At 42.7% G+C, this 25,906-nt stretch overlaps 2 protein-coding genes across 3 annotated transcripts in view; both read left to right on the top strand.

The window, feature by feature from the left end:
• The window catches only part of LOC119910394 (signal-induced proliferation-associated 1-like protein 1), a 34,859-nt gene extending 18,783 nt beyond the window's left edge, over positions 1-16,076 (top strand). The window contains 17 exon segments of the mRNA XM_038728996.1: positions 916-1,019; positions 1,182-1,339; positions 4,496-5,075; positions 6,154-6,428; positions 6,539-6,802; positions 6,914-7,057; positions 7,156-7,310; positions 7,407-7,489; positions 7,735-8,153; positions 9,098-9,316; positions 9,977-10,139; positions 12,476-12,677; positions 12,982-13,131; positions 13,330-13,447; positions 13,772-13,850; positions 14,051-14,163; positions 15,856-16,076. Coding sequence (XP_038584924.1) covers positions 916-1,019; positions 1,182-1,339; positions 4,496-5,075; positions 6,154-6,428; positions 6,539-6,802; positions 6,914-7,057; positions 7,156-7,310; positions 7,407-7,489; positions 7,735-8,153; positions 9,098-9,316; positions 9,977-10,139; positions 12,476-12,677; positions 12,982-13,131; positions 13,330-13,447; positions 13,772-13,850; positions 14,051-14,163; positions 15,856-15,862 — 3,233 coding nt within the window. The 3' untranslated portion in view covers positions 15,863-16,076.
• A 3,029-nt stretch (positions 16,077-19,105) lies between these two features.
• LOC119910391 (regulator of G-protein signaling 6-like) overlaps positions 19,106-25,906 on the top strand; it is a 48,095-nt gene continuing 41,294 nt past the window's right edge. The window contains exons 1-2 of one of the 2 annotated variants that reach the window (XM_038728993.1): positions 19,106-19,507; positions 22,404-22,499. In XM_038728993.1, the coding sequence (XP_038584921.1) occupies positions 22,416-22,499 (84 nt within the window). In that variant the 5' untranslated portion in view covers positions 19,106-19,507; positions 22,404-22,415. The remainder of the gene's footprint in view (positions 19,508-22,403; positions 22,500-25,906) is intronic. The other variant, XM_038728994.1, reaches the window with a different exon arrangement.

The following is a 25,906-nucleotide window of genomic DNA, read 5'->3' as shown; positions in this document are numbered from 1 at the left end:
ACACACACACACACACACACACACACACACACACACACACACACACACACACACACACACACACAGTATTTGTGCTTTTATTCTTTAATGGCCCCAGTTGTGATGCTAAAGCTCCTTGAGGCAAATTGTGATTTGAAATATGTTGAACTATACAAATAAAATTGACTTGACTTGATGCACCTTTAAAGCAATCAATTATTGTAGTTGACTTGTAGGTGTAATGTGTCTTTTACTGCCAAGCTCATGGTCATAACTTTTTTATTAATAGCAGTGTTGATTTAAGTTAGTTTAACTTTAGTTTCAGCAATTAAAGGAAGAGCTTGACTCTTAAATGCAGGTCCCAGTTTGCTCCTTCATACTGCACTACACTCTATAGTGCTTCTATTTTGCTCTTTTATCTTGCTTTTGTTGAAATATTTCCTTCACTGGACCTAACTTTCTCCCACCAACTTTGTCCTTGTAACACTTTCATCTTTTTTATTTCAACTCTGTCTAAGTATCATTTTATCTCTGGCGTGTCCGCTACAGTAATCCCTCAGTGGTACTAATAAGCACATAGATATACTGTGATTGCATCTGGCTTAACAAACAAAGATTTGGTGATTAAATGAAAAAGCTTTATCATTTCTGGTTTATGACCTAGTTGTCCACAAAGAAACATTGTACTGGAAACTGTACTGTCACCAACGAGTGCAAAGGGCTCCACTTATAGGACGACACTTGGGTGAAACAGTTGATTGAGCATTGTTTTTGACAGTAAACTTATCCAGGCTGACATTGATCCACAGTTCACTGTTGTCTAGTTGTTTGAGCTGTGGTGAAACTCCATCCCATCTCGCACATAAAACACTGAGCACACAGAATTCACATGTGAGAGAGATGGACGGCAGTCATTTTGTTTGCTTTTTCCTGCAGCGGATTCCACAGGCACTCACTCTCTATACACGACTTACAAGGACTATGAGATCATGTTCCATGTGTCGACTCTGCTGCCTTACACACCCAACAACAAACAGCAGGTAAAGATGAGTATGTGTATCAGGACATGGAAAACTCCTTCTGTTTGGAAAACAGATGTACTACGGAACACCTTAAAGCAGTGGTTCTCAAACTTTTTCTGTCATGACCCCATTCATCAAAAGCTAAAAAAAGTTCATGCTTTGTTGTTTTCCAATGACTAGTTGCTGAGGAAGCGCCACATAGGGAACGACATAGTGACCATCGTGTTCCAAGAACCTGGCGCTCACCCCTTCACCCCCAAGGTCATTCGCTCTCACTTTCAACATGTCTTCATCATTGTACGGGTGCACAATCCCTGCTCTGACAACACATGCTACAGGTGGGTCTTTTGTATTTCAGCAGAGATAACATAGCAGGATAATCGCTAAACTCGACGTAATGTACAACCCGCTTGGCTTGGAGGTGTACGTTTTTTCTTCTGCACATGTATACATGTGAAAAAGCAGTGCTGGTGTATGTGGCATGTGTGCTGAACAAAACCTCTTCCTGAATAAGTGACAACCCATCAAAAGCCTAGGAAATGTTTGACTCTCTCAGAGAATTGTGACTATGGATCTGCAACTGACACTGAGGTTAAGGTTAGCCCACCAGCTATGAACATACTGTATATGACCGTATCCAGAAACTAAGGAGACTCACAATTCTAAGTCCAGACTGACCAAACCCAGTAGCAATGTTGAATAATATCTGGTTATAACATACCATCTCGTTACTAGACCCTTTTTATGGAAACCTTAAAAGCTCCACACCACTTTCAGTGCTACCAGCTGTGTTGTTTTTATGCAGGTAGCTAGTGGCATTAAGACAAAAGCATTGACCGGGAGGCATGGGTCAAACATAAAAGCCTGTTGTGAGACCGTCCCATATTACTGGATTGTGTGTGTTCATGTCTTCTGCATGTCTGCAAAAGTAGACATTTGTTTGATTATAGTCAAATAGAATAGATTAGCCCTGTAGTGGCTGTCGAACTGATGGGAGTTCTCCTCATCTCCTCCGCTGGCCGGCTCTTGGCCTCGTGATATCAGACAGCAACTCTGTGGCATTCACACTTATGCATCGCTACCCCTTCGCACACACACTTCCTTTGCTCTGCATACACAGATATTAAACCCACATAGTGCTCCCTCTCACTCCCGTACTCCCATTTCTCCTTTTTACCTCTTTCTCATGCTCACTTGCACACAGTTACACACAGTCGCACACACATGCGCGCACTTTTCCCCATGCACACTAATTCACTCAAAGGCTCTTTCTTCACACACACACACACACACACACACACACACACACACTCATATAATACAAGCCCCCCCCCTTTCTCCTCCTTCTCCTCTCCCCGCCTGCCACTTTGCCTTTGGGCAGCGTGAGCCGGAATGGTCTGAAGGAGTTAGCGCCATGCACATGAAGTGCTCTCTTCACCCAGACATGCATGTGAGCAGGGAGGATTGTGGAGAGCAAATTCCCCCCTCAGAGCTCACAGTGTCCATCTCAGGAGCGCATGGGTCAGGCCAGCCTTCTGTCTCTCGGCTCACACAAGCCTCAAATTCAGGCTAATTTATTTTGAGCCCTTCTTTTTGTCGCTCTCTGGCAAGTTCCTTTTTTTTCTGACCAGGTACTCCATCCCATCGATTATTGGACATCTTCTTTCAGCTTGCTTCAGGGTGCATCTTTTAGTTTTTAATCTGGGAAAAGAGAAAGGAGAACGCTGGTCCTCCTGGTTTGCCTTTGGCTTCTACTCACACTCTGTGGATCGAGGCACCATATGTTAGGACTTCACTCCTAATTATTTGTCGCAAGTCTTTCCATGGATGCTTTCCCCTGTTGGTTTTGGGTCCAGACAAGAGAACGCAGGCTACTACAAGGATTTGCAACACCAAACCGACTGAAGTGTCGAATTGTAGCTGCAGAACAGAAACGAGTCGACCCATTAGTCATTAATTGCAAAAAGATTCAGGATGTTGTTCATTAATACTCTGAAGAGCATCGTTGCTTTTTGGTGAAACCAGGAGGTAAGTTATAGTGTTTGTGTTGATGTTTGTAGTTTGTGGGGTGTTGGTGGTTGTTAAAACCATGCAGAGTAGTTGATGCAGTGATTTGATGTTGCCACTAGCTCAATACCAAGCTCTGTGTATTTCATCTGATCACACAATTGCAAACAAAAACAATACACACACACACTCATATACAGATCACACTTACATAGATTCCTACACACACACACACACACACACAAATATACTAGCTTGAAACTTGATGTCCCACAAAGAGATTTTTGTTTGTTTGGATTTTTTTATATAATTTCATGTGACTGTCTTCATATCTTGCATAAGGCCATTCAATAATGTGGTGTCTTTACTTCTCTAATCTCTATTAATAAAGAGCATGTAATGATTTGTTGAGCCATCCAGTTATTAATAGCCTGTTGTTGCCTCCTGCTGAGATTTGGATAATGCTCAGGTCATATTGAGCCAGACCGGAGCATTAGAGGAGTAAGTGGCCCGGGGCCAGCAGGGTGCTAATCTGCTGCTTTCAACCGCTGCCTCAAAGTCCCACAGGGCCAGCAAGGCTGATTGCATAACTAGACCTTTGTTTAGGAAACATTTGTGCTTGCTAGCTTTAGCTGCAGCACAGCTTCCCATACCATGATGTAGCAAAGACTGGCAGAGTTTCAGCACAGGGAGCTGACTTGTCAACTGTGATTGGATGTATAGTATTTATACGCTGGGGTGTAGTCAGGCATGGTTTGCAACATTTCAGCTACAGGCAATGGCTGCGTTATCTGTTTAATGGACTGGATAGAGACTTGTCAGACTGTCATGTCAGCTTATCCAAGACCATGTCTCAGTTTTCTTGTTTTTCATGGGCTTTTAGTGTATATGCTACTGACTCTATGCTTAAAAGCACACTGTATTTGTTGTACATTGGGCCTGTTTTATTATGAACAACAGATACAACAAGGAGCGGTAGAGGCTAACAAGAGTAGAGCCTTGTTTGCAGGAATTCTAACGCCCTCCTTTATACTCAAAAGTGAAACAGGTCAAAGGCAACAATACCTTAGGGGGAAACTATGTAAAGATGTTTCCACTGTGCATTTTTTTTAGCCCATGTGCTGTTTGTCTTTGCAACTTTTAACTTTTTTCCCCTGGTTATAGGACATAGAAACAAGTTATGTTAGCTTTTAGTGTTTTTATCATGTGTCATGCTTTGGTTTTATGCAAAACATCTTGTTGTGTTTCATGGTATTTATATTTTGTCATTTTGATGTATTTGTCTTCACATATACAGCACGTATCCAAATACTCAATTCAACATGCCTTCTTTGTTTTCCTGTATTTTTTTTGCCACTTTCAGAGTCAAACCAAACCGTACTTTTAAAGTACATTACTGAAGGCCTTTAAAAAGTGGTTTACAGGTATGGTTTATCTGTGTACTATAGCAGTGACCTCAAACCCCTCCTCTTTTTTTCTCTCTACAGTGTGGCTGTCACCCGTTCCCAGGACGTTCCCTTGTTTGGCCCACCGATCCCCAAAGGCGTGACCTTCCCAAAATCCACTGTCTTCAGGGACTTCCTGTTGGGCAAAGTCATCAACGCTGAGAACGCAGCCCACAAGTCAGATAAGTTTGGTGCCATGGCAACACGCACACGGCAGGAGTATCTGCGGGACTTGGCAGAGCGTCATGTAACCAGTACTCCAGTAGAACCCACTGGAAAGTTCCCCTTCATCTCTCTGGCACACAAACGACGGGAGAAGGTGCGCCCATACAGTGGGGCGGAGCTCCGGAGCCTTGGGGCCGTGACCTGGCAGGTCCATGCTGAAGACCAGGTAGCCGGAGCCGAACGCGAATGCCTGTTGGCCATTTCAAATGACTTCATCATCTTATTGGATCAGGAGGCCAAAGCGGTCGTGTTTAACTGCGCCACGCGTGATGTGATTGGTTGGTCAACGGGGAGCCCCGCCTCCATGAAGATCTACTATGAGCGTGGTGAGAGTGTATCACTGCGCTCCATCAATAACAACACGGAAGACTTTGGAGAGGTTGTCAAAAGACTGGAGGTCAGTGGGGCACCACTACTGTCTATGACAGTGCATCTCATTAGCACACACCATCTGCTGTTGCTATCAGAGGCTACACTGAGCCAAACACTCTGACAAACAGCTTGTAATGAACATCACAGTCCTTGTACCTCTGACTTTCTGAATGCATACTGCTGTTCTCATTATATTTACATTATATCTAGTTATCTGGAAAGTTAATCCTTTACAGATAGTATTGATTCAAACAGTTGAAGAAACCATCAATTAAACAACCAGTGTCAATGAGTGCAAAGGTCAGGGCCTTTTGGAATATCCATGTAGTCAGTGAACAGGTGTGTAGTTAAAAAGAGATTAGTGAAGTGTTTCACTGGTTTCAGTGACTTCCAGACCCATGATGCGTGAGGGCATAATAATAGTATTGTTCATGTTAATATAGAAAACTAAGGGCGTAGCCTCAAATCATACAGTCACCAAAAAGCCACAGCTGTTGTGCTGACTCTATGATTTTCAGTCATGTTATGCATAATACATAGTAATTTGGTGATATGATATCATTACTGAGGTTTTCAGTGTGCTGTAGGTAAGGCATTGCTTCTTGGCGGTGCATTTGGATCATTCTTTTGACACTGCAGTTCTTCTTGGTGGTAATCAAATTAAAGATTTACTGTTGCCTGCCACCCGTACTGGCACGTGCCCTTCTTTGTAAAGCAACAATGTGTTTTTCCCCCTTTTTTTCTCCTGGCTTTTGTTGTGGGCATCAACAAATGCTTCAGAACTTTAGCTAACTGGAACTCTGCTCCCTCAGGGCTGTACTAACTACTATTTACTTCTCACTTAACTTCCCACAGGTAGAGCAAGAGCTAGACGTAGTGTCTAACGGTAGTCAGTTATCATGGGAGTGTTCAGTATTCATAGTATGTGTTTGAAATATGTGCCTCAGCTTGGGTAGGATTAGAGCTAGTGTCAGATGCATTTTAAAAGATGTGGTTGAGGCTCTGAAGGTTTTTGAAAGAATTTTAATACACATGCATTTCTTCTACTCTTTCTCTGATTTGCCCTTTTGCACCTCCACTCCCTCACTTTATCTGTTCTGAAGCTGTTGACCAAGGGCAGTCAGACCACAGAGATGACCCTGCGCCGTAACGCCCTGGGCCAGCTGGGCTTTCATGTCAACTTTGAGGGCATTGTCGCTGAGGTGGAGCCCTATGGTTATGCTTGGCAGGCTGGGCTCAGGCAGGGCAGCCGATTGGTGGAGATTTGCAAGGTGTCGGTGGCTTCACTGTCTCACGAGCAGATGATCGACCTGCTCAGAACCTCTGTTACTGTCAAGGTGGTCATCATTCCCCCACACGAGGACTCCACACCACGCAGGTAGTGTGGATATACATGATCTATAGATGCATGAGAAACTCTGCTTAATGCGGTTGTCTGTGGCTTTTTGAGGCTTTCTCTAAAATATTCTGACTGTGATGTGTCAACAGAGGCTGCTCAGAAATCTACCACATGCCACTAGTGGATTACAAGAACCACAAGGAGGGCATGCCCTACGAGTTAAAGTTCCCCTTCCGCCCCACCAACAACAACACCAACACCAAGTGGCCGCGTACCTCATCCAGCCCTCAAACACGAGCTGCCGGCACTGGGGGAACGCTGATTAAGGCTCCACCTTCAGACTTCAGTGACCGCAACTCTGCTGCTATTCCCCGAAGTGTGTCCAGCGATGGGCGGCCACTCAACCCCAAAAGGTCACAAAATAAATATAATGCTGTTATGGAACTTGCCGATACACTGAACACAAAGCTGTCTGGTTGCAGCGTGAAGTTCGTCTATAGTGACATACTTATGTGTCGCCACAGATATTCGCCAGGGAACGACAACTACGCTCTTGCCTGCTCCATTGTGATGGGTCGAACGATGCACAACATAAACTCCCCTTCCAGCCTCTCCTACACAGACACCATGAGCTCCAACCACTGGAGGCAGAAGTCGATGCCTGATGGGTAAGTTCTTCTGCCCCTTACCATGGGTTAAATATGCTGAATTGGCCTGTTGCACTGCATCTGGCAACATAGGTGACCTTCCTCATTTTCCCCTCTAGGTTTAATAACAACTGCCAGTCCCCTGTGTCATCTACACGACATGTGTCAGGTGAGGGGATCAATGGGATCAAAGCAGGCTCTAGCACTGGTATTGCATGGTCCCGACCTGGGGAGGGGGAAGCAGCCAGTAGACAGGGTGACAAAACCAGTGCGGGTAAGAGAGACTCTGGTCTCAGCATTGAATAAGACAGTATTACTGTGCTGTCAAGTCTGCAGATTTCACTACCCCATATGTCTTTGCTTCCTACAGACACTGTTGTTTCCAAGGCAGTGATTCCTCGACTTCAACCGTCAGAGCAGAGCAGCCACATGTCTCCCAACAAAAGCACTAAGGTGAGCCGGAATCAGCAAGTACCATGCTGAATGTAATTTCCTTGCTCCTATTTGATGGAAGGTTACGAGCTGAAGGACTCCCTGTGGTAACCTAAGGGATCTAGCATTTGTATACCAACGTGTACTAAGAACAGTCATTCAAATGTCTCTAACATCAACTTACAATATCATTTGGGTTCTCCGAGTCATTAAAGTAAAATTTGTACTGTAAAGATGTGCTAATTTGGCTTCTCATCTCTGAATAGCCGGATGGTCCGTATTCATCCAGCCAGTCAAGTAGCAATACTCTCTCGAGCAACGCCTCCAGCTCCGCCCACAGCGATGAGAAGTGGTATGAAGTGGGCTCACGTTCAGGAGTGCGGAGCGATCTTGAGCTCAACAGCTATCTTCAGGGCACGTCAACCGACAGTGGCATCGACGCCTCCTCGTTCACTGCCACACAAAGCAGCACAGCTTCCTCAACCGGTGCCTTCCGGACCAAAGACAAAATCCCATGGCAGGAGGACGCAGCTGGCAGCCAGAGGGCCACAGACACTCCACCTCCAATACCAGACTCACTTGTCGCTATCGGAGGCAGTGAGATCCCAGCGAAGAGTCCAACAGGTTTTCCCCTAGTTCACGATAGTGGCTCCTACAACCTGAGTGATGCCGCCTCCCACTCCAGGTGTGCTGCTGTTCTGTGAGAGTCAGCTTTAGGCAGCTGTGGAATTTGTGCCCTTGCATCAATGTTTTATTAAACAGACAGTGATTCATTGTAGTCCAGATATATCCTGTACCACCCCAGATGGAAAAGTCCAAAGCTCTGCAGTTTGGCAGTAACAAAGGAAGACTGAAATAACTGTGTGTGTGTGTGTGTGTGTGTGTGTGTGTGTGGTTTTGCATTTGTATGTATCTCCATCTCCCAGTATCAGTGATAGAAAGGAAGTACTTGAAGTTGCTAGAAATGCAGACTGTGAGCTCAGCACTGTTCCCCCACTTCCAAATCCCACTTCCTTTGAATCTACTAAAGCTTTCCTCACTTTCTTCTTGCTCTCAGCCAGAAATAACTCAGCTCCACCAGACCTGTACATTGGCAGCTTTGTTTTATAGTATGTGCACGCTTGCACACAGACACAAAACTTGCTGTTTGAAAATTCAAGCTTTCATGTCAAACTATGGAGAAATGGTATTTGAAGGTGCTGAAAATTCAGTGCAAGGACACAGTGTCCTATATTTTAACTAAAAATCATCAGTTTATTCCATCTGCAGAGATAATACGATATGTAGTGATGGAACAGGTTAACTAATGTTTTTTAAGGGAATCTGTTTATGTCCTGTTTATATATGCAAACAGTCTTAATGCTAAAAGTCTAAAAATCTAAAAGTTTGAATTAGAAGAAAAGTCATTTTTTAGTGAAATTAAAGATATTGATGCTTGATCATCAATCATGCTAATTGAACAAAGGCCAGAGTAAAATTCAACAACGAAAACCCTATAAATGAATAGCACTATACAGCCACTTAATCTGCTCTTGGTGCTTGTTTATTTTATAACTACATGAATATCAAAGTCTGTGATGCCTTCCTTTACCCATGCACATGTCTTCACCTTACTCCACCTTTCTCCAGCACCCTAAGCTCTGGCCACTCAGGGAGTCCGATGGGCTGCAGCCCCATGTCGCCACAAGACGAGGCAGCCGCTGCAGCCACCTCACCCACATCCCCGAACTGCCAGTCCCCGGGGACCAAGAGTTTCTACCCTCGTCAAGGAGCGACCTCGAAGTACCTGATTGGCTGGAGGAAACCTGGGGGAACGGTCAACTCTGTGGACTTTGGCAGCACTCGCAAGTAAGATGGGAATCATTTTTTTCCGCCATCTGTGAATCTCTAAAACTATGTCAGTGCAGTGCTGTATGTTTTGATGAAATTATCAGTGTAGAAATGCGTCATGCTGTTGGTGATGTTGATGTTTTAGAGACTGGGGAAAGGAGTGAATATTTTGTCCCAATGACTGCTCACCTAATAACTTTGAATCACCTTTTTAATTTTGGCCAACACTGCCACCATGTGGTTTAGCTGAGTTTGAAACCGTTCAAAGGAAATCTTTTGGTTCCCAGAGAAGGGTGACTAAACATAATTGCCCTGTTTCATTCATTCAATGCAGCATATTTCTCATTGTTTGGGTGGGTGATTGCATCATTTGTGGTTGATGACAACTGTTTTCACACTACTGTAGTCTACAGCTGCTCAACAAACCACAGTTTTTCCTGGAAATTAAGTGGTGAAGTGTCTTGTCAGGGGCATGTCAACATCACATTTGGAAAGAATAGTTGCAGCTCCTCATCTTTCACAATTTCCTATCCAGTCTCAGAATTTGAACTGATGACATTTAATCCCAGGCGTGATTTGTTATATTCATCACCTCTATTGCCGTTGCTTGATTTTCTATACAATGTGCGATATTTACATTTAAGAGGTAACTCTCTCGGTTGAATCTTTTATCTCCAGACGGCACCAGAGCGATGGTCTGCTGGGTGGTCAGCCGCAGCTCAGGGCCAATCTCCGGGGCTGCCAGTCGCCCCAGCGGCACACTGCCAAGTCCAGCCTGGAAGAAGACTTGAAGAAGCTCATCACACTTGACAGCCCTCCACCTACTACAAGTGAAGAGAAGGTACTGGGAAAGGCTGTGGCCTAACTGAATATACTAATGCTTGTAACATGGACCAACATAGCATTCAGACTGCAGGCCAAAGTGACCCAAATCTGATTTTTTTGCTCATACGTGACTTAGATCTGAAAGTGGGAACAGTCCAAGTCACACGTTGTCTGATCTTTTCCAGTTTGGATTTGTTTTTTCATACGTGGTGCAAATCAGATACAGGTCATATTTTTTTTAATGCGACGTCACTCTGGATGGTCAGATCACAATTCATGCAACTCTGTCGTCACTCTAGATCAGTGGTTCTCAAACTTTTTCTGGCACACACCCTTTCAGAAGCCAAAAATGTTCACGCACCCCCACTCCAGCAAAAGTGTATTTCAGTTTTAGCAATCATTAACAATACAGGTGATTGAAAGAAACAAGAATCATGTTAGCAAAATAGCCTTGCTAGCATCAGAGCACTTTTGTTTGTTTATGTCACCACATGAATCATATTCATGCAACTTTAGGTCCGCTCAACATCCATGACCCTCCTGTCTCTACGCCCTGGGAGGCCTGCCCCCCTGTTTTGAGAGCACAATTAAGTAGCAGAAGTAGCAGCCATTGCCATAATCTGGCAAGTCTTTCTCCTCGTCTTGTTATCATTTGCTCACAAATTCCTTTCTTCCACTTGAAATCAACTTAAAAATAAAACTGTAGACGCTAACCTCTGTGGCCTCATGTTTACTTCTCTACGACAACCTGCTGTGTGTGATATCGTATTATAATTTTGCGCATGCGGTTCACTTTCAGGATGTGGCCAGTTCACACAAGTCTGATGTGGGCCGCATTTAAAAAATAAATACAATCAGAAATGAGCATTAAGGCCTACAGTGTGAACGCAGTAAATGTAGTACACTTATTCCCAACAAGGGGCACTTCAACCCCAGGGGTTACCTCTGCAGTTGTAAAATCAACTAAGCTAAACTAAAATTTAAATTTAAATTATTACAGTTTGTTTTAGGTTTTAACCATATACTGTATATAAGAAATGGACGTAGTCATCGTGATGTCAACCGTTGGTTTGTGGACTGCCGTTTTGAAGCCTCGAGTTTGGCCGATAGGGCGCCGCCATGTTGAGTTTTTGCAACCAGGAAGTGCCCGGAAGTGACGATACGGCGGAGCTAACGGCCGTGTGCGGAGCTAGCTAGCTTGCTTAGCTAGGTGCAACTGTAACTCACGTTAACTGTCATTTTAACAGGGCTGATAACTTTGTCTAGCGAACAACAGTCTTGAAACTAAATGTAATTCTCACCAGAGAAAATGAACAGCCAACTCCTAATAAGCTTTTTCAATAGTGCTGGTTAAATTTACACAGTGCCGAGGGTATGAGTCGGCTCTAGCCTGATTGACAGGTCGCCATGGTAACGACTTGTCAATCATAGATAATCCCGCCCTGAAACATACTCTACTTTGTGGTCTATTTTAAAATAAATGGGACCATAATTTACTAAATGAACATCATGCTGCGACTGAGACCATAAACTCATCAGGAAAGTGTTTACTGGGGTAATTATTCAGCTGAGAAGTAGGGTCATTTTCCCATTATTTCTAATGGAGCCGGACTTCTTTTTGCAACCAGAAGAGTCGCCCCCTGCTGGATTTTCAATAGAATGCAGGTTTCAGGGACTTCCGCATCGGCTTCATATTGTAGACCGGAATTTTCCCGCTTGGTTGAAACACATTACCACTAGTTAGCAAGCGAGCAGATAAGTTGAGATAGTTGTCTAAAAGTAATAGACAAGCAATTGAAATAGCTAGCTGAAAGTAATGGATAAATTGTTGAATTAGTTAGCTAGAAGTAATGGATAAAGTAATGCCTAAGCGGTTGAAATAGTTATCTATATGTAACGAATACATTTTGAAAATGTTAGCCAAATATAATAAGTCATTTATAAACAGTTTAAATATTTAGCCAAAAGTAATTAAGAAAAGTTGGCACAGTTAGGCAAAAGTGATCTATAAATGGCTGAAACATCTAGCTTCTGCCCGCTCCAAGTGGTAGTAGTAAATGCTAACTTGCTAATGCTAGCAAAGCAAACTTAAAAAAAAAAAATATATATATATATATATATATATATATATATAATATGTACACTTAATAGTGTTAAATAACATCCACTTCAAAAATCCGTTAATAAGAACATATTTGGGTGGGGCTGACAAAGAACCACTTACTTAATATAACTTAATAACAATTGTTCACTTAAGTGTTTTTTAAGGGATTCTTTTAATCAAATACCATTTGCAGTATTTCTCTTTCTTTGTCTTACCTGAGTCCTGTCACTTTCCATCCCTATTCAAAGCCATTGTTTCCTGGTCCGCCTCCCACCCGTCGCTCCCTCCAGAGAACCCTGTCAGATGAGAGTATTTACAGTGGGCAGAGGGAGCCATCCTCCAGTGGACAGCGTGACACGCCTACTGACCTTCTGTTCAGCTGCTCCACCATGCCACGCTCACCCACCACTCGCCATGGACCAAGCCAGCGAGCGTCACACAAATCCCTGGGTGAATCTTCAGTATTTATAGCTGATCATAGAGGAGGTGGAGGTGTGATACATATTGTCCTGTGGTCCTTTGTTTGTAGTTATAACTAAAGTAATGAAGTAGGATCATTTGATTTGCAGTACATACGTCATCAAATAATCAGGTTTGTAACTTTAATCTCAAAAAAATGAAAAAAAGACTCCTCCAAAAGCTCAAATTAAATGTAGCATCACTGTTGGTTGTGAAATTTCTCTATTTTTCTGTCATGGGAGAACAGATACAAAAGCTGTACAGTGTGTTTTACTTTGCTGTTTCTCATCCCCAGGAGACCTGTCAGCCCCAGAGAGCTCAGAGCTGGAACAGGAGAAGAAGAGGCAGCAGCTGCAGGACGCTGTCCTCATGCCCCTTCCTGACACTGGGGCAGATGGCCCGCTGGACTGGGCCCACCTGGTAGACGCTGCCAAGGCCTTTGAGGGTAGGCACACGTCGTGTTTTCATTTCCTCCTTGAAATCATTGGAAGTGAAGGTTAATTAGTGACATTTCTTTTCAATGGGAGATGTGGCAGAAAAACCCACCGGTCATCTTTATTCTCATCAGAAGAGGGCACTGTTAGTCTGTATTTGTTCTCTCTCTAGATCTGCTACTAATGACTTGGAACTGTTTTTTATTCAGAGCAGAGGCTGGTCTATCTAGCAGCCCAAGAGGAGAGCTCCATGCCTGAGAACGCAGCAGCCACCAGCCCCCAGCAGGCAGAGCCTCAGGCAGCCCCGCTGAGACAGCCATCGCCTGGGTAAGAGGCCTAAGGTTATGGCCTGGGACCAGTGTTTGCTTTAATCCACTGGTGTCCAGCACTGTGCCATGGAAGAGCCTGCAGATTTCACTCCAATCAAACACTACTGCAGCTGATATTACTAATTAGTCCTCCATTCCGGTTTAAAAAGTAAAAAAAAAAGTAAAATCAGCAACCAAACTATTGTTTGGCTGAAATGAAAGCATTTGTAAACCTCCATTTCGTAGGACTTGAAAAAGGCACTTTTTCACTGGCGCAGTTTTAACCTCTGCTTCTCTCTGAAGTGTTTGTGTTTGTGTTTGTTCTGGTTGTTCTTTTTTATAGAGAGACTCCAGCCTGCCTGATGGGGAAGGTCAGTCAGCTGGAGTCAATGGTGAAGGTGCTACAGGAGGACTTGAAGAAGGTGAGTTATGGTTCAATAATTAGGTATACAGCATGTAAAGCTACTACAGCCATTGGAGAAGTTATGAACATGGAATAGAGCATAGATTTTTTTATTACATTACATGTAACATACAGATTAAGACTGACAATTTGTTATTGTTTTGATGTCAAGATCTAAGATCACATTGCTGAGATACAGTATGTCTTTATCACCATCAGGAGAAGGACGCCAAAGCATCACTGCAGGCTCAGATCCAGGGCCTGCGAGAGGACAACCAGCGTCTCTTGGAGGAGTCCTACAGCGCCTCAGCCAAGCTCAAAAAGTTCACCGAGTGGGTCTTTAACACCATCGACATGAACTGATGCACAGAACCACCGATTGCTCTGCATTAGGAGTTTGACCACTTCACAAACTGATCTTTATTCAGTACTGCACTTACAACAGAACTACTCATAAAAAAACTCACAACATGAACTGTTTCTCTTGGGCTTTTACAAACCAGTACCATCCTGGATTTATATGCCATCCTTCCTCGGCCTTGTGTATCTCTGGTCTAATCACGATGACAGGGGAATAGAAGAAAAGGAGCAGTGGTGCGACTGTGTTCCAGTTTTGATCAGCATGCACACCCTTCCTTAAGAATTTTGCAAATATGATGCTTTGTGTCCAATTTATTGGATTGTTGGTATCCCTGCATGTCAGAGAAAGCAAGATGTTGAAACTAACCTAAAGGGATTTAAAGTTAATGTTCCCAATTTACCTCCCCAGCTAACCTAATTACAAGTGAACAGATTTTCAATTAAAAAGCTTTGACACAATTTAATATCATCCCATGCAAGAGTCTGATAGAGGATAGAGGTTGACTCAAAGGCTAAGAATTAAATGACAGTGTTATGTAAATTAATTGCTGTTTACACATCCTTTAATTGTCCCAATTCAGTGATAATGGCACTGAATTGTTTTATTATAATTATTTTTTATTACTAGACAAAAGAAAAGAAACTATAAGAGATGATGGTAGATGTCATCCCCCATTAGACACTGTGCTACTGTGCTTTTTCAGTAGCGGGGGGGGTGTAGACACAGACAGACAGACCCTTTGCATAGCACATAAATGTAACACTGTAAAGTCAACTCTGTGCTGACTGTGGCACGATTGTACAAGTGTATGAAATGTTTTATTTCTAGAGGGTTAAAAGCGAATAAAAGTTATATATATAGGACTACTGGTCCCAAGGTGATGAAAAGAATATATATATTGTAAAAAACACAGAACAATATGTGTGCCATAAAGATAGAGACTGACAGTCCAGTGTCACTTATTCAGATTATTGTAAATATATGACGTTAACATTTATTTTCTCACCTCTGCCCTTGATATGATACGTAAAGAATATTTATGACAAAGATAATGGCCAAGAAAGAAAAACAACCATATGCAGTTAGACATCTGCATGTACTTATATATAATGGTCAGTATTCTACATGAATATATAGATATAGATATATATATCCTTTAAATCCAAATTAAGTTTTCAACAGGAGAACGCTAGCTTTTGTTTACTAATTCTTATGTTTTTTTGTAAGTCCTTACAGTTTATTTCCAGCCTTGCCTGCTGCAGTGGATTGATTGACAGTGCTACCTAGTGTTGACAACATGTAAAATGCGACATGGAGCTGACCCAGTCCTCCAGCCATAGCATGCTAAAAGGCCTCAGTCTGATCCTTACTTCTCTCAATAGATTAAATTGGTACTGTTCAATATATGATTACATAGTAGGATATTGTGTAAATCCTGAAATTCAAGCTACAGAGCTTTCTGTAAATAAACATCTGCTTGTAAGCCTGACCTGAATTTGGTCAGTAGATGACCCGACAAAGTCCTTATTTAAGCCTCATAACTGTTTCCTTTTGTACTAAGATACTGTGCAACTGTATATAAGGAGAATTTGATATTCATCAGAATTTGCACCTTCATTATTTTTTAAGATTATTTTTGATGTATTTCTGCTTAATTGGCTAGGATATAGTGGAGAGTGAAAGGACCAATATCAAAGATAAACAGGGGATAAGACTGGACAAAGACCACAAGCCAGGATCAGACGAATGAGCCCGGACCCCTAGCACAGCAGATTGCCCCTGCACCTTCATTCTTAACATGTGTGACAGCATGTGATTCTGTTTCCATTGAGCTGTGATGTGTAAAAATGTTTATATCTATTAAAGATATTTTGTTGAATTACACTTTGTCTTACAATGTGGTCTTGTTGGCGTGGTGTTTTGTGGGAGATATAACATGATTTAGACCCACCGTTAATATACCATTTTATGGTTGTTGCTAATGATAGAAAGACAGATTTCCCCCAAACCGTCCTGTGTATGTTTTAACAGGACAAAAACAGGAGCCTTCGAAGTAGGCTGTAAGAGTAAATGGATACTTGTCAGTGGCCTGACAGCAGGTGGCTGCCTGCTGTTGTGTTGTGATTAACAGCGCTGCTGTCTTTCCACTTTGGCATGATTACACAAGGCAGTCGCCCTGACAGAGACAAGTCTAAATCAGACAGATTGATGGATGAGGATAACCTGAGAAACACCAGGGTGAAGACATTTACGATTATGGATCCAAGCAATTACTGGAGTGTGATGTCTTGCAGAGTTATGGCTAAAAATTAGATAATTAGATGTACATTGATAGAGGTATTGGTAGCTAGAATTGTTCCTCCTGACCATACTGGTGACCATGAAGACATCCCTTTCTAATGTGATTCCAATGGCAGAGATGGGGGACAAATCCATAGTCCTAAGTCTGCACAAAATTGCATTTGTGAAGGTGAAGCTAATGAGGCATCAGCAGTTTGAGTTAGATAAATCAAGTGGACGTCTTCCAAAGAGTCATTATAGTACAAAATTCCCTCTTCTGTCTCCACATTGTTTCCCTGATGGCCTGCAGTGGAGGTAGGCCTGTAGTAACAAATAACATGTCAGCAGCTCTGTACTTTGGCATGGCGGGTCTTCGGGCTACAGTGTATGGGTAACTTGCTAACTTAGTTTAGTTTAAACTGTTTAAACTGTAGACTGTTTGCTCAAGATGAAACAAGAAGAAGAGGATCACTAAAGTCACAAGAATTGCTTTTCAAGGGGCCTGAAATATCTGTAAAATTAATAAATAAATTTCATGGCAGTCAATCCAAAAGTTATTGAGATATTTCATCTGACAGACTGACATTGCTAAGCCATGCTGCTAGCATGGCTAAAAAAAAGGGCATTTCATATTAAAAAGACTATCTTTGAAAGATAACTTGATTTATTATTAACTTAGACTGCTGAAGCCACACATTAGCTTTAAACTTCAGAACACACTTTGGGTAGAACAAGGACTGTGACTGTCCCGCATCTCCTGCATTCAAATGCATCAGTCAAGGGCTCTCTAGCTCAGCTAGTATGGAGAGAAGGAACAATTAGAGCAACCAGTATCTCTCTCAACATTCATATGGGCACATGCATGGTGTTGTAAGACAGTCCTGAAAAGTTGTGATCCTACCCTTTAAATCGTTTCTTTAAACAATAAATGTCTCTACTGCATCTCCACATGTTTATATGCAACATCCTCACTGTAGGCTATGTATTTCTTCAGTTAATAAATAGCCTTCACAGGACTCCTCTTCCATTACTTTACATGCAAGCTGTATCTCTTGTGCTGTGTGTGTGGCCAGTAGTGTTGCTCTCTGGTAGTGGTGTGGCTATGGACAGGCTGTTCAATAATTTAGCATTAATGCAGATTATAGCAGGGCTGGCCCCCTTAAAGCAGATTAGAGAAGTCCCTGTCTGTCTGTCTTCCTGCCTGACTGTCTGCCTGCCTGTCTGTCACCTTGTTGATGATGGCATTCCTTAATGCTGCAGCATTATGGTCATAGGACAGGAAGATATGCTGATTGCAGGCCACTGCAGTGTGGGTCATGTGTGTGGTTTATTGTAATCTGGGGGGGGGGGGGGGGGGGGCTATCCTGCTATATTGCTGTGATAGCAGAGCTCTAATAATGTGTGTGTTGGGGGGTGGGGGCTATGCTGCTCTTAACCTGCAGAAAACAAATGTGTGGGGTAAGCACTGTGAGCCGGCAAATGGTTCCACACTGTAAGACGCACGCCACTCACATGGGTGTGTGACCTCTGTTTCCCTTGGTTACCACATTTACTGAGAACAGCAGTTTTGAGTTGAGTTAAAATTTTCTTTTCATCTGCTTTCGCCTGAAGAAAAATCCTGAACCCATTGGAGCTACTTTTAATAATAAGGCTTTTCATCTGCTTTCGCATGATAAAAACCTGCTCATTGAAGGCCTTTTCTGCGTGTGAAATTTGAAGCGCCTCAGATATTTCCAAAAAGCAATGAAGACGGGGCTTTACAGAGCCAGGACCTTCGCTTGGATAACAACACACAGCTAAAAGAGAGATGAACGCGTACTGGTGAAGAAAAGAAAGCAACACAGCTCTTTGATAACTGGTGAACTGGTTCTGTCAACACGAACATCTGTATGTGTGTGTCTGTGTGTGTTCACTCTCCATGCATGCATTCACAAATTGGCCATGCCATGTATTTCTGGAGTATCATGCTTGGGGGCTTTTGGGATCTCATTTATTGCAGAAAGAAAAAAGAAAAGGTTCATTCGTTCGGGTTGCCATTTAAGCTTGAATGATTCCTGAGTTTCCTTGAAGAGAGAGCGAAGGAGGAGAACATGCAAGAGTGGAGTAGCTGGAGACAGAAACAGAAAGCGTGTTTGCCACCCTCAAGCACAAAAATTGGAATTTATATGCAAGGAGATAAGACAACGCTTCAGAAATACAAATATAAGTTGTGGAAATGTGTCTAACTTTGGATCATAGCCTCTCACACATGAGCTTTGAATGGGATTTGAAAAGCATTATCTTTGAGGTTGCTTGCTCAAAGAGTCTGGAACATATATTTATAGCCGGCGTCTGTGTGTGCACAGTAACAGTAACTTGTTTTCATATTAGCATTTCAATATCGTCCTAATGAAATGTTTCTCATTTTCAGCATCAGTGGGCGCTGCTGCAGTGTGCATGGCTCTGTCCTCCTTTTCTCTTCCCTGTGCAGCCACTGCTCTCTCTCTCTCTCTCTCTTTCTCTCTCTCTCTCACACACACACTCTCTCTCTGCCTCATGCACACACACGCACACAAACCCTCTCTCTGTCTTTCTCCTCACTCTATTTTCCTCTTTATATTCTCTCTAATTCCTTCATCCCTCCCCCTTTTCCAACTTGATCTGCCCCCTCTCTATTGAAAAGCATCTCCCTGCCTTTCTCTCTCTCTCTCTCACACACACTCACTCTTTCGCTCTGGCTCGAGCACAAGCAGACAGAGGGAGAGGGGGGATGAACGAGGTGCACACATGTGAGGATCTCCTGAACTGCCGGGGCAAGGCAGGACTGGTGAAGAGAGAAGAAGAGGAGGAGGATGAATAGAGGAATACTGCAGTGACCAGCCAGCTTGTCTCTCTCTCTCTCTCTTTCTTTCTCGCTGCTTCACTGCTTTCATCAAGTCTTCTTCATCCCCTTCTCTCCCCCTCTGCCAATTATACCATGAACCTGCCTGCTGCTTGTTGCTAAGGGGGAGCCAACCGGGGGAGCAGAGTGGACCAGGCATTCTTTAGTTTCTAAGGTAATGAATGCTTCAGTAATGGCAACTGTCAGGTGTCACAGATGTTGCATTGCACTCGGCTGCTCGCCTGCTGAGACTGAACAGGGACTCACAGTCACACTGTGGTTTTGGGTATATCTAGAGCACTGCTTGTTTTGTGCATGTTTGTGTGTGGGCTCCAGTTTATTCAGTTTGTTTCAGTTGACTGGGCGTCTGTTGGCCTGTTTATTCGAGCCACTGCAGGGGTCTCTGCCCTGTGAATATGTGTGTGTGTGCAATGTCCTTTAAGTGTTTGTCTCATAAATGGTGTTTGCTGTGTGCTTGGATTTGAGGTTGCGCATGTGAAGAGATGAATGCACAGTGGTGCTCTGGCTGTTAGCCACTGTCAGAGTCCATATTCCATCCGTTTCACTTTGACACAAGCTTTCAATTAACATCTTGGACTGGCCCTCAGTGGAGTTGCATGCTTGAACAGCTTGATTGGGAGGAAGGTGTTCTCTAGAATTACACCTTCTTGTCCACAGGGGACCTATTGGCACACTATTGTTTTCTTTAAGCAGGTGCCATGCAATCCATATTGCCTGCCTTTCTATACCGCCCTTGAGGCGGATGCAAAGATTAGCTGTCTAATGTGCTCAGACTCTAAAAAGAGCACAGGCGTGTTAGCCAATGGGGAGTGCTGCACTCCGCACTTCTGGTGGCAATAACAAACACTAAGGCGAGAGCGGATGATTACTTATTCACTCATGCGTATCGCCATGTTCAGTGGTATAACAGATTTAAGTGTTCAACTATGGTGACAAAGCCATCTTGCATGTCTACTGTCGTGTAAGCCAGCGCTGAATTTTAACAACTTCACTTTCAACCTCTCTCCACCAGAGTCATTATCTGCAGTTGTTCAAACTTGTAACATTGCACAGCTACAATTACATAATTCAGCTACTTCAAATCCCTTGCCAGTGGCTGGCCCTTGGCAAAATGCAGTGTCACTAATTCAGTTAATATATAAAGGTTTCATATTGTGCCTGACATGAAATGCTGTCTGTTTCCTCTGTGCTATCTCCCCCTCTAGAGCTCATCAGAGTCCTTTTCCAACCACAAATAGCTGTTACAGTGAAAAGTGAGGCCCAGTGAGCTGTGTGATTTCTTTTTCCTGGCAGCTTTATCCACTCGCACTTTATAAGTACCAAAAATTATGAATGTGTCCCCCCTTCACCCCTCTTTCATCCACACAGTGAAAGGACTAACAAATGGCTCAACTCATTTAATACACACGGGAGTCTTCAATGGCAAATGGTGATAGATGGGGTTAAGGAGGTTCGTTGAAGCACAGTCGTCAGTGTAGGTTATGGAAATCCTTAGTTAAGCAGAATTAATTCTCCTGAGAGAATGAGAGGGAGGGAAAAGGGAGAAGTGAAGGGGACTGTGTAGAGGTTGTAAATAAATCCTCTAACAGTAGCTCTCAAAGTATGAAGCTTCAGGGGGGGTTAATGTGGGGAGTGCAGGCAGATCGGAGGTAACAATCATATGATTGCAGCTAATGGAGTCAACACTTGTGCTTAGCATAAAAACAACAACAAACACAGTGGCTACCTTTGACCAGTTAAAACTATCAGTATCACCTCAGTGAGGCTTCATTTATTATGAGCATCAGTTGTTTTTTTGTAAAGAAAGATGACTCATCAACCCCACAGCCACATTGACTATGTGTTGTAGACACACATCTGTGCTGTATACATAATTACTGCCATCAAGACTGTATGCAGTGGGCTCTAAACCTTTTTGTTGGATAACTTAAGTGCTCCTTCATTGACATCACCCGACATGTTAAAATATTAATTTGAGTTGTTTTTTAATGTTATTTGCATATCAATTACAGAAAAATGTATGTTGTTGCAATATTTAAAAAAATAAATACAATTGAACCATAATGTTGTCAAGTTTGCATTTGGACTACTACCACGAAGTTTCATCCATTTATACATTACCTTTTGGTATCTCACCTGTTAATACCTTACTTTTAGTTATTTCTACTACTTAGTTTAGCTAGCTAGCTATGTATTGTTACTTTTAGGTAACTATTAACTATCAAACATTTATTCCTGACTTTTAGCTGTATTTCGGTATTAACTATCAAATGTTTATACATTACTTTTAGCTAAGGCTAGTAGTTTGAACTCCTATTCATTACTTTTAGCTGTCTATTTCAACTAGCTCTGTAGTCATCCATTACTTTTAGCTGCATCTCACCTGTTAATACACTACTTTTAGCTAGGCCTACTATATATTTAAACCGTTTAAGTGTAGCTACTGTAATTCAACTTGCCATGTATTTATTACTTTCAGGAGCTATTTTAAACATTTATACTGACTTTTAACTATATTTCATTTGTATATTACTTTTAGCTAACACTAACTGTTTCAACTGTTTATTCATTACTTTTGCTGTTTACCTCTCTGCTCATGTAAACTTTTCACACTCAATTGCAAGTATTGACATGTTACAGTTAATTCAAAATACAAATTGTTTTTTATTCAAATCATAATCTCTCTTTTTTCAAATTAGTTGAGCAACTCCATCTTTCATGTAGCCTGGGGGTGACTTCAGAAGTACCTCACAAGTACCCCCGGTACTTATTGTATGCTCATGACTTGACTTTGTAGCGTAGTTAATATTCACCTTACGTCGGTCTACCTGAGCTACTTTATCTGTCCCTGCTGTGGCAGGCATCTCCTTTCCGAGACAGCAGCATACATTTTGTCAGCTGAATGTCACGATGATAAAGACTGGAGGAATGTTAGTTCCAAGGCATATAGAAATGCTGGCTGATGTTTATCAAATCGTCAGTTTGTGTTCTTCCACCATTTAGTGGATGTTGGGTGCAGCGTTAATGTGGTTTATCTGTTTCATCGGCAGGACTGAGTGAAAATGGCAGAGGGGTCCAGAGACCAGGCAGGCGTGGGAACCACTGATCCTGAGGAGGACTCCCCCAACATGATTGTCTACAGAAAAGTAAGACTCTGTGTGTGTCTTACAGTATCTGGCCTATATGAAGGGAGAAACATTCGATGAGAGGCAATGACCCGTAGACAGGCTTCTGACAGCCCACTGGTCTGTATCAGAGTGGCTATGCCACACACTGGTTTCACTGTCAAACTCAGGTGTCAGCCTCTCTTTCAACCATCTTGAAACGAGCTTAGCTCTGTCTCTCTCTCACTTTCAGTGCTTCTCTCATTTCAGGACCCTCTCCCTACCACTGTACCATCACTCGTCTGGCAAACTTCAGCTCTCCAGTGTTTTAATAAGCTCTCAGTGCCATCAGTGAGGGTTTTAGCAGTGAGAGGTCCTTTTAGTGTCAAGGGTAATTGCCTTGTCCCCATGGTGCCTCACTTTCAATAGCTGCTGTTTGATTGGAGAGTATGAGCAGTATTGGTGGCTAATTACGTGGATGTTCAGCTGGGAGGAAGTAGCTGATTCTCAAGGGCTGCGACTGAGAACGGCCAATGTGGTCCTCCTCAAATGGCGAATAGCTTGTTATTTCTCTGCCAGTACTGTGACAGCCCTATTAAAAAAAGCTTCAAACTTAAACCATGGGATCCACTGCTTCTACCAAGCCTGCTGTCTTAGTTACAGTACAAAAGTGTGCCATAAGCGCGACAGAGTTGACAGATCCTGTCCCAAATCTGTTGTTTCTTCCGGCTCCTAATGATTGTCTGGGTACATAGCGAGGTAAACAGATTAGTGGATGGATGGGACAGGATGTGAAATAATTGTTGAAAGTGGCTGCTTTACCATTTCTCTTTTAGGAGTGTTGTTAACTACGTGTCACTGTGGAGTTTAGGGCTTGGTGACAACTTGAAGAATTTCCGGTAAACCTCCATCATTGTAATACACACATCTAGTCTGCAGCTCACCTGGAAAAACTGTCAGGGGATCCTTTGTTCTCAGAATCTCTCTACTTGATAATTATGCTACTAGGAATGTGTGCTGTGTGAATGTCACACGTCAGCAGTTGGCAGCAGTTGGCAGTGGAAGTGCATTGCCAGCAATAATTCACCTGTGTGCTGTAAATACTCAATCTGTTAGTGTAGCAGTGGGCATTTCTAGTCTCTTAAGGTCTCTGCCAGGAATCTAGGAATGGTAATCAATATTCAAATCAGAACTATGACCATCTTGAGACACATGGCATCCCTCCCTGAAGATTGGATTTCATGACAGGTGTCAAAAATATTTGTGTACTGCATGTGGGCCTGTTTTGTGTGCATGTTCTACATGGTGACGCATTTGTTGTTTATTCACTGTTGTCATTATCCTCCGTGTATTCTAAGAAGCTGTCACACTGCAGAGAAACATACTGTAGTTGCTTGTAATACTGGGTATCTTCATGGGTTTCACAGCGGAGCCTCATTACGTAACGCTACACATGCCTGGAGGCAATGCATTTAAGAGGCTAGTTTTTGCTTGTCAGAATGCTGCCTTAAGGGAATATTCATCATTTCATGTTTTAGTCATACGCAGTGACAACAGACAGATGATTCCAAGAGTGACAGGATTTTTCTGCCCTTCCTGCTGCTTTGAAAATGGGATTTTTGATTTGAAGCGTTTGGGAAGAAAGCCAAGAATGCTATGAAGCTGGATAAGCAAAATGTTTTTTCACATACAAAGAAATAAGAATGTGAGACCAAATATTTATCTTAGGACATGGTCCTAATGTAGTACCTGACCTTTAACGTAATTGCTATTTCTTTTATTCTTATATCTCATCTCAATCAACCACTCACTTTCTGAAGAGGCTAAATGATAGTGAGGTGCTGGGTCTTTGAAGGCAGGGCGCCGATGGCCTCTGTACTCTCTGGGTGGGTAGCCTGGCGCAGTGTGAAAACGCTGCTTGCAGAGATGCAGATGGCCATCAATATGCTCAGCCGCTTGGGAAAACACTGGAAGTTTCATGTTAAAGGCCTGAGCCCCTGTCAGCTGGAAGATCTCAGTATCTTACTGCAAGGAGCAAAAGTTAGTGTAATCCTTGTCAAGAGATACAAATATTTAGTTTGGGCAGCACCTTTGTGAAATGTATAGAAGGTAAGGCTTGAAATACCCTTACATATATTGCTATATCTGTTGCAAAAATATTAAGTAAACCATGTAGGCAGTTAGACAAAGGTGAATGTGATGTATTTAGCCATTAGGGAGGCTGAGTGCTCAGGAGGGGAGGAGGCTGTCTCTGTCCATGCAGTGTAGTTGCTGCAGTGCTATCTTGCTCTGTCTCTCTCTCCTCCCACGAAAAGGAGGAAGTGAAGCACAACAATCCAATAACTGCAGGACGTCTTATTGCCTCAAAAACTTGTGGAGAAAATTTGGTCTAACAGAAGTAGGTTGCACACATACTGTAAGAGCTCACACACACACACACACACACACACACACACACGGGAACTCACACACAAGCTTCCCATTGCTTTAATGCACACTCCCTGCTCCTGTTGTTGTGTCCTGTTCTTCCTTGCTATGTTTGGCATGCTTGGGAGACGGGTATTTGGGGTAAATAAATAGAACTGGCACCAAGAGACACACACAAAAAAGAAACCATTATGAATGCAATTAGGCTGAGGAGAGAGGCCACTTTACAGCTCTGATGGGGTAAAGCTCACAAACTATTAATAGTGAACAAGTCTTGTGCATGAGTCTACCCCTTTCCCCCTTGGGGGCCGAGACTATTGCTGTAATGGCTTCCTTGTTTTTGACACACACAATTAATTGTTGCAGAAAGACTAACATTAAGTGCTGCATCCCCTTCCTCCTTTTATTCAGGTCATTAAGTGTTTAAGTTGTCAACTGACACCTGCCATAGTAACCTAGGTGTGGTACAGTGACACAAAACTTTCATCTAGATGAGTTTTATGAGCCAAGTAATGATCCATGCAAGGAAGTTCTAGGTGCCGGTGGCATTTGGGTGTGTATAAATTTTAGCACTCCGTTAGCAGAGAGTACAGTTTGGTTGACCATTGCAAGTGTGTTATTTTCTAGCTCACTATACTGCTAGTAAATGGATGCAAAAGTGAGGTGCTCTAACTGTAAGATAAATCAGCACAGAAAATCCACTTCACCGCAGGAAATCCACTTTTTAACTAATGGCATGGCTCTTGAGATGGCCATGTCTGTGGGTTGGTCAGCCCACCACTTCCATACTGAAATGTCTCCAGGATGGATTGCCATGAAAGTTTATACAGATGGTAATGGGCAAAGGATGACTCATGAAAACTTTGGAGATATCTCCTGTTGGGGTTGTCCTAAGGCAGGTTTTGATAGAGGACTTTTATCTGTCCTTTTAGCATGTGTTAGATGTGCTGCTGGACAATACTTCTCCACCTCCCTATCTAGTTTATTATTTTCTTCAAATTATAAACTAGACAAGTCAAATT

This window comes from Micropterus salmoides, unplaced genomic scaffold (assembly GCF_014851395.1).
Source record: "Micropterus salmoides isolate LMB-PRFRI ecotype aquatic unplaced genomic scaffold, ASM1485139v1 Ms_hic_scaffold_19, whole genome shotgun sequence".
Lineage (NCBI taxonomy): Eukaryota > Metazoa > Chordata > Actinopteri > Centrarchiformes > Centrarchidae > Micropterus > Micropterus salmoides.
The sequence above is the reverse complement of the archived record's forward strand: the minus strand, read 5'-3'. Positions and strand labels throughout refer to the sequence as shown.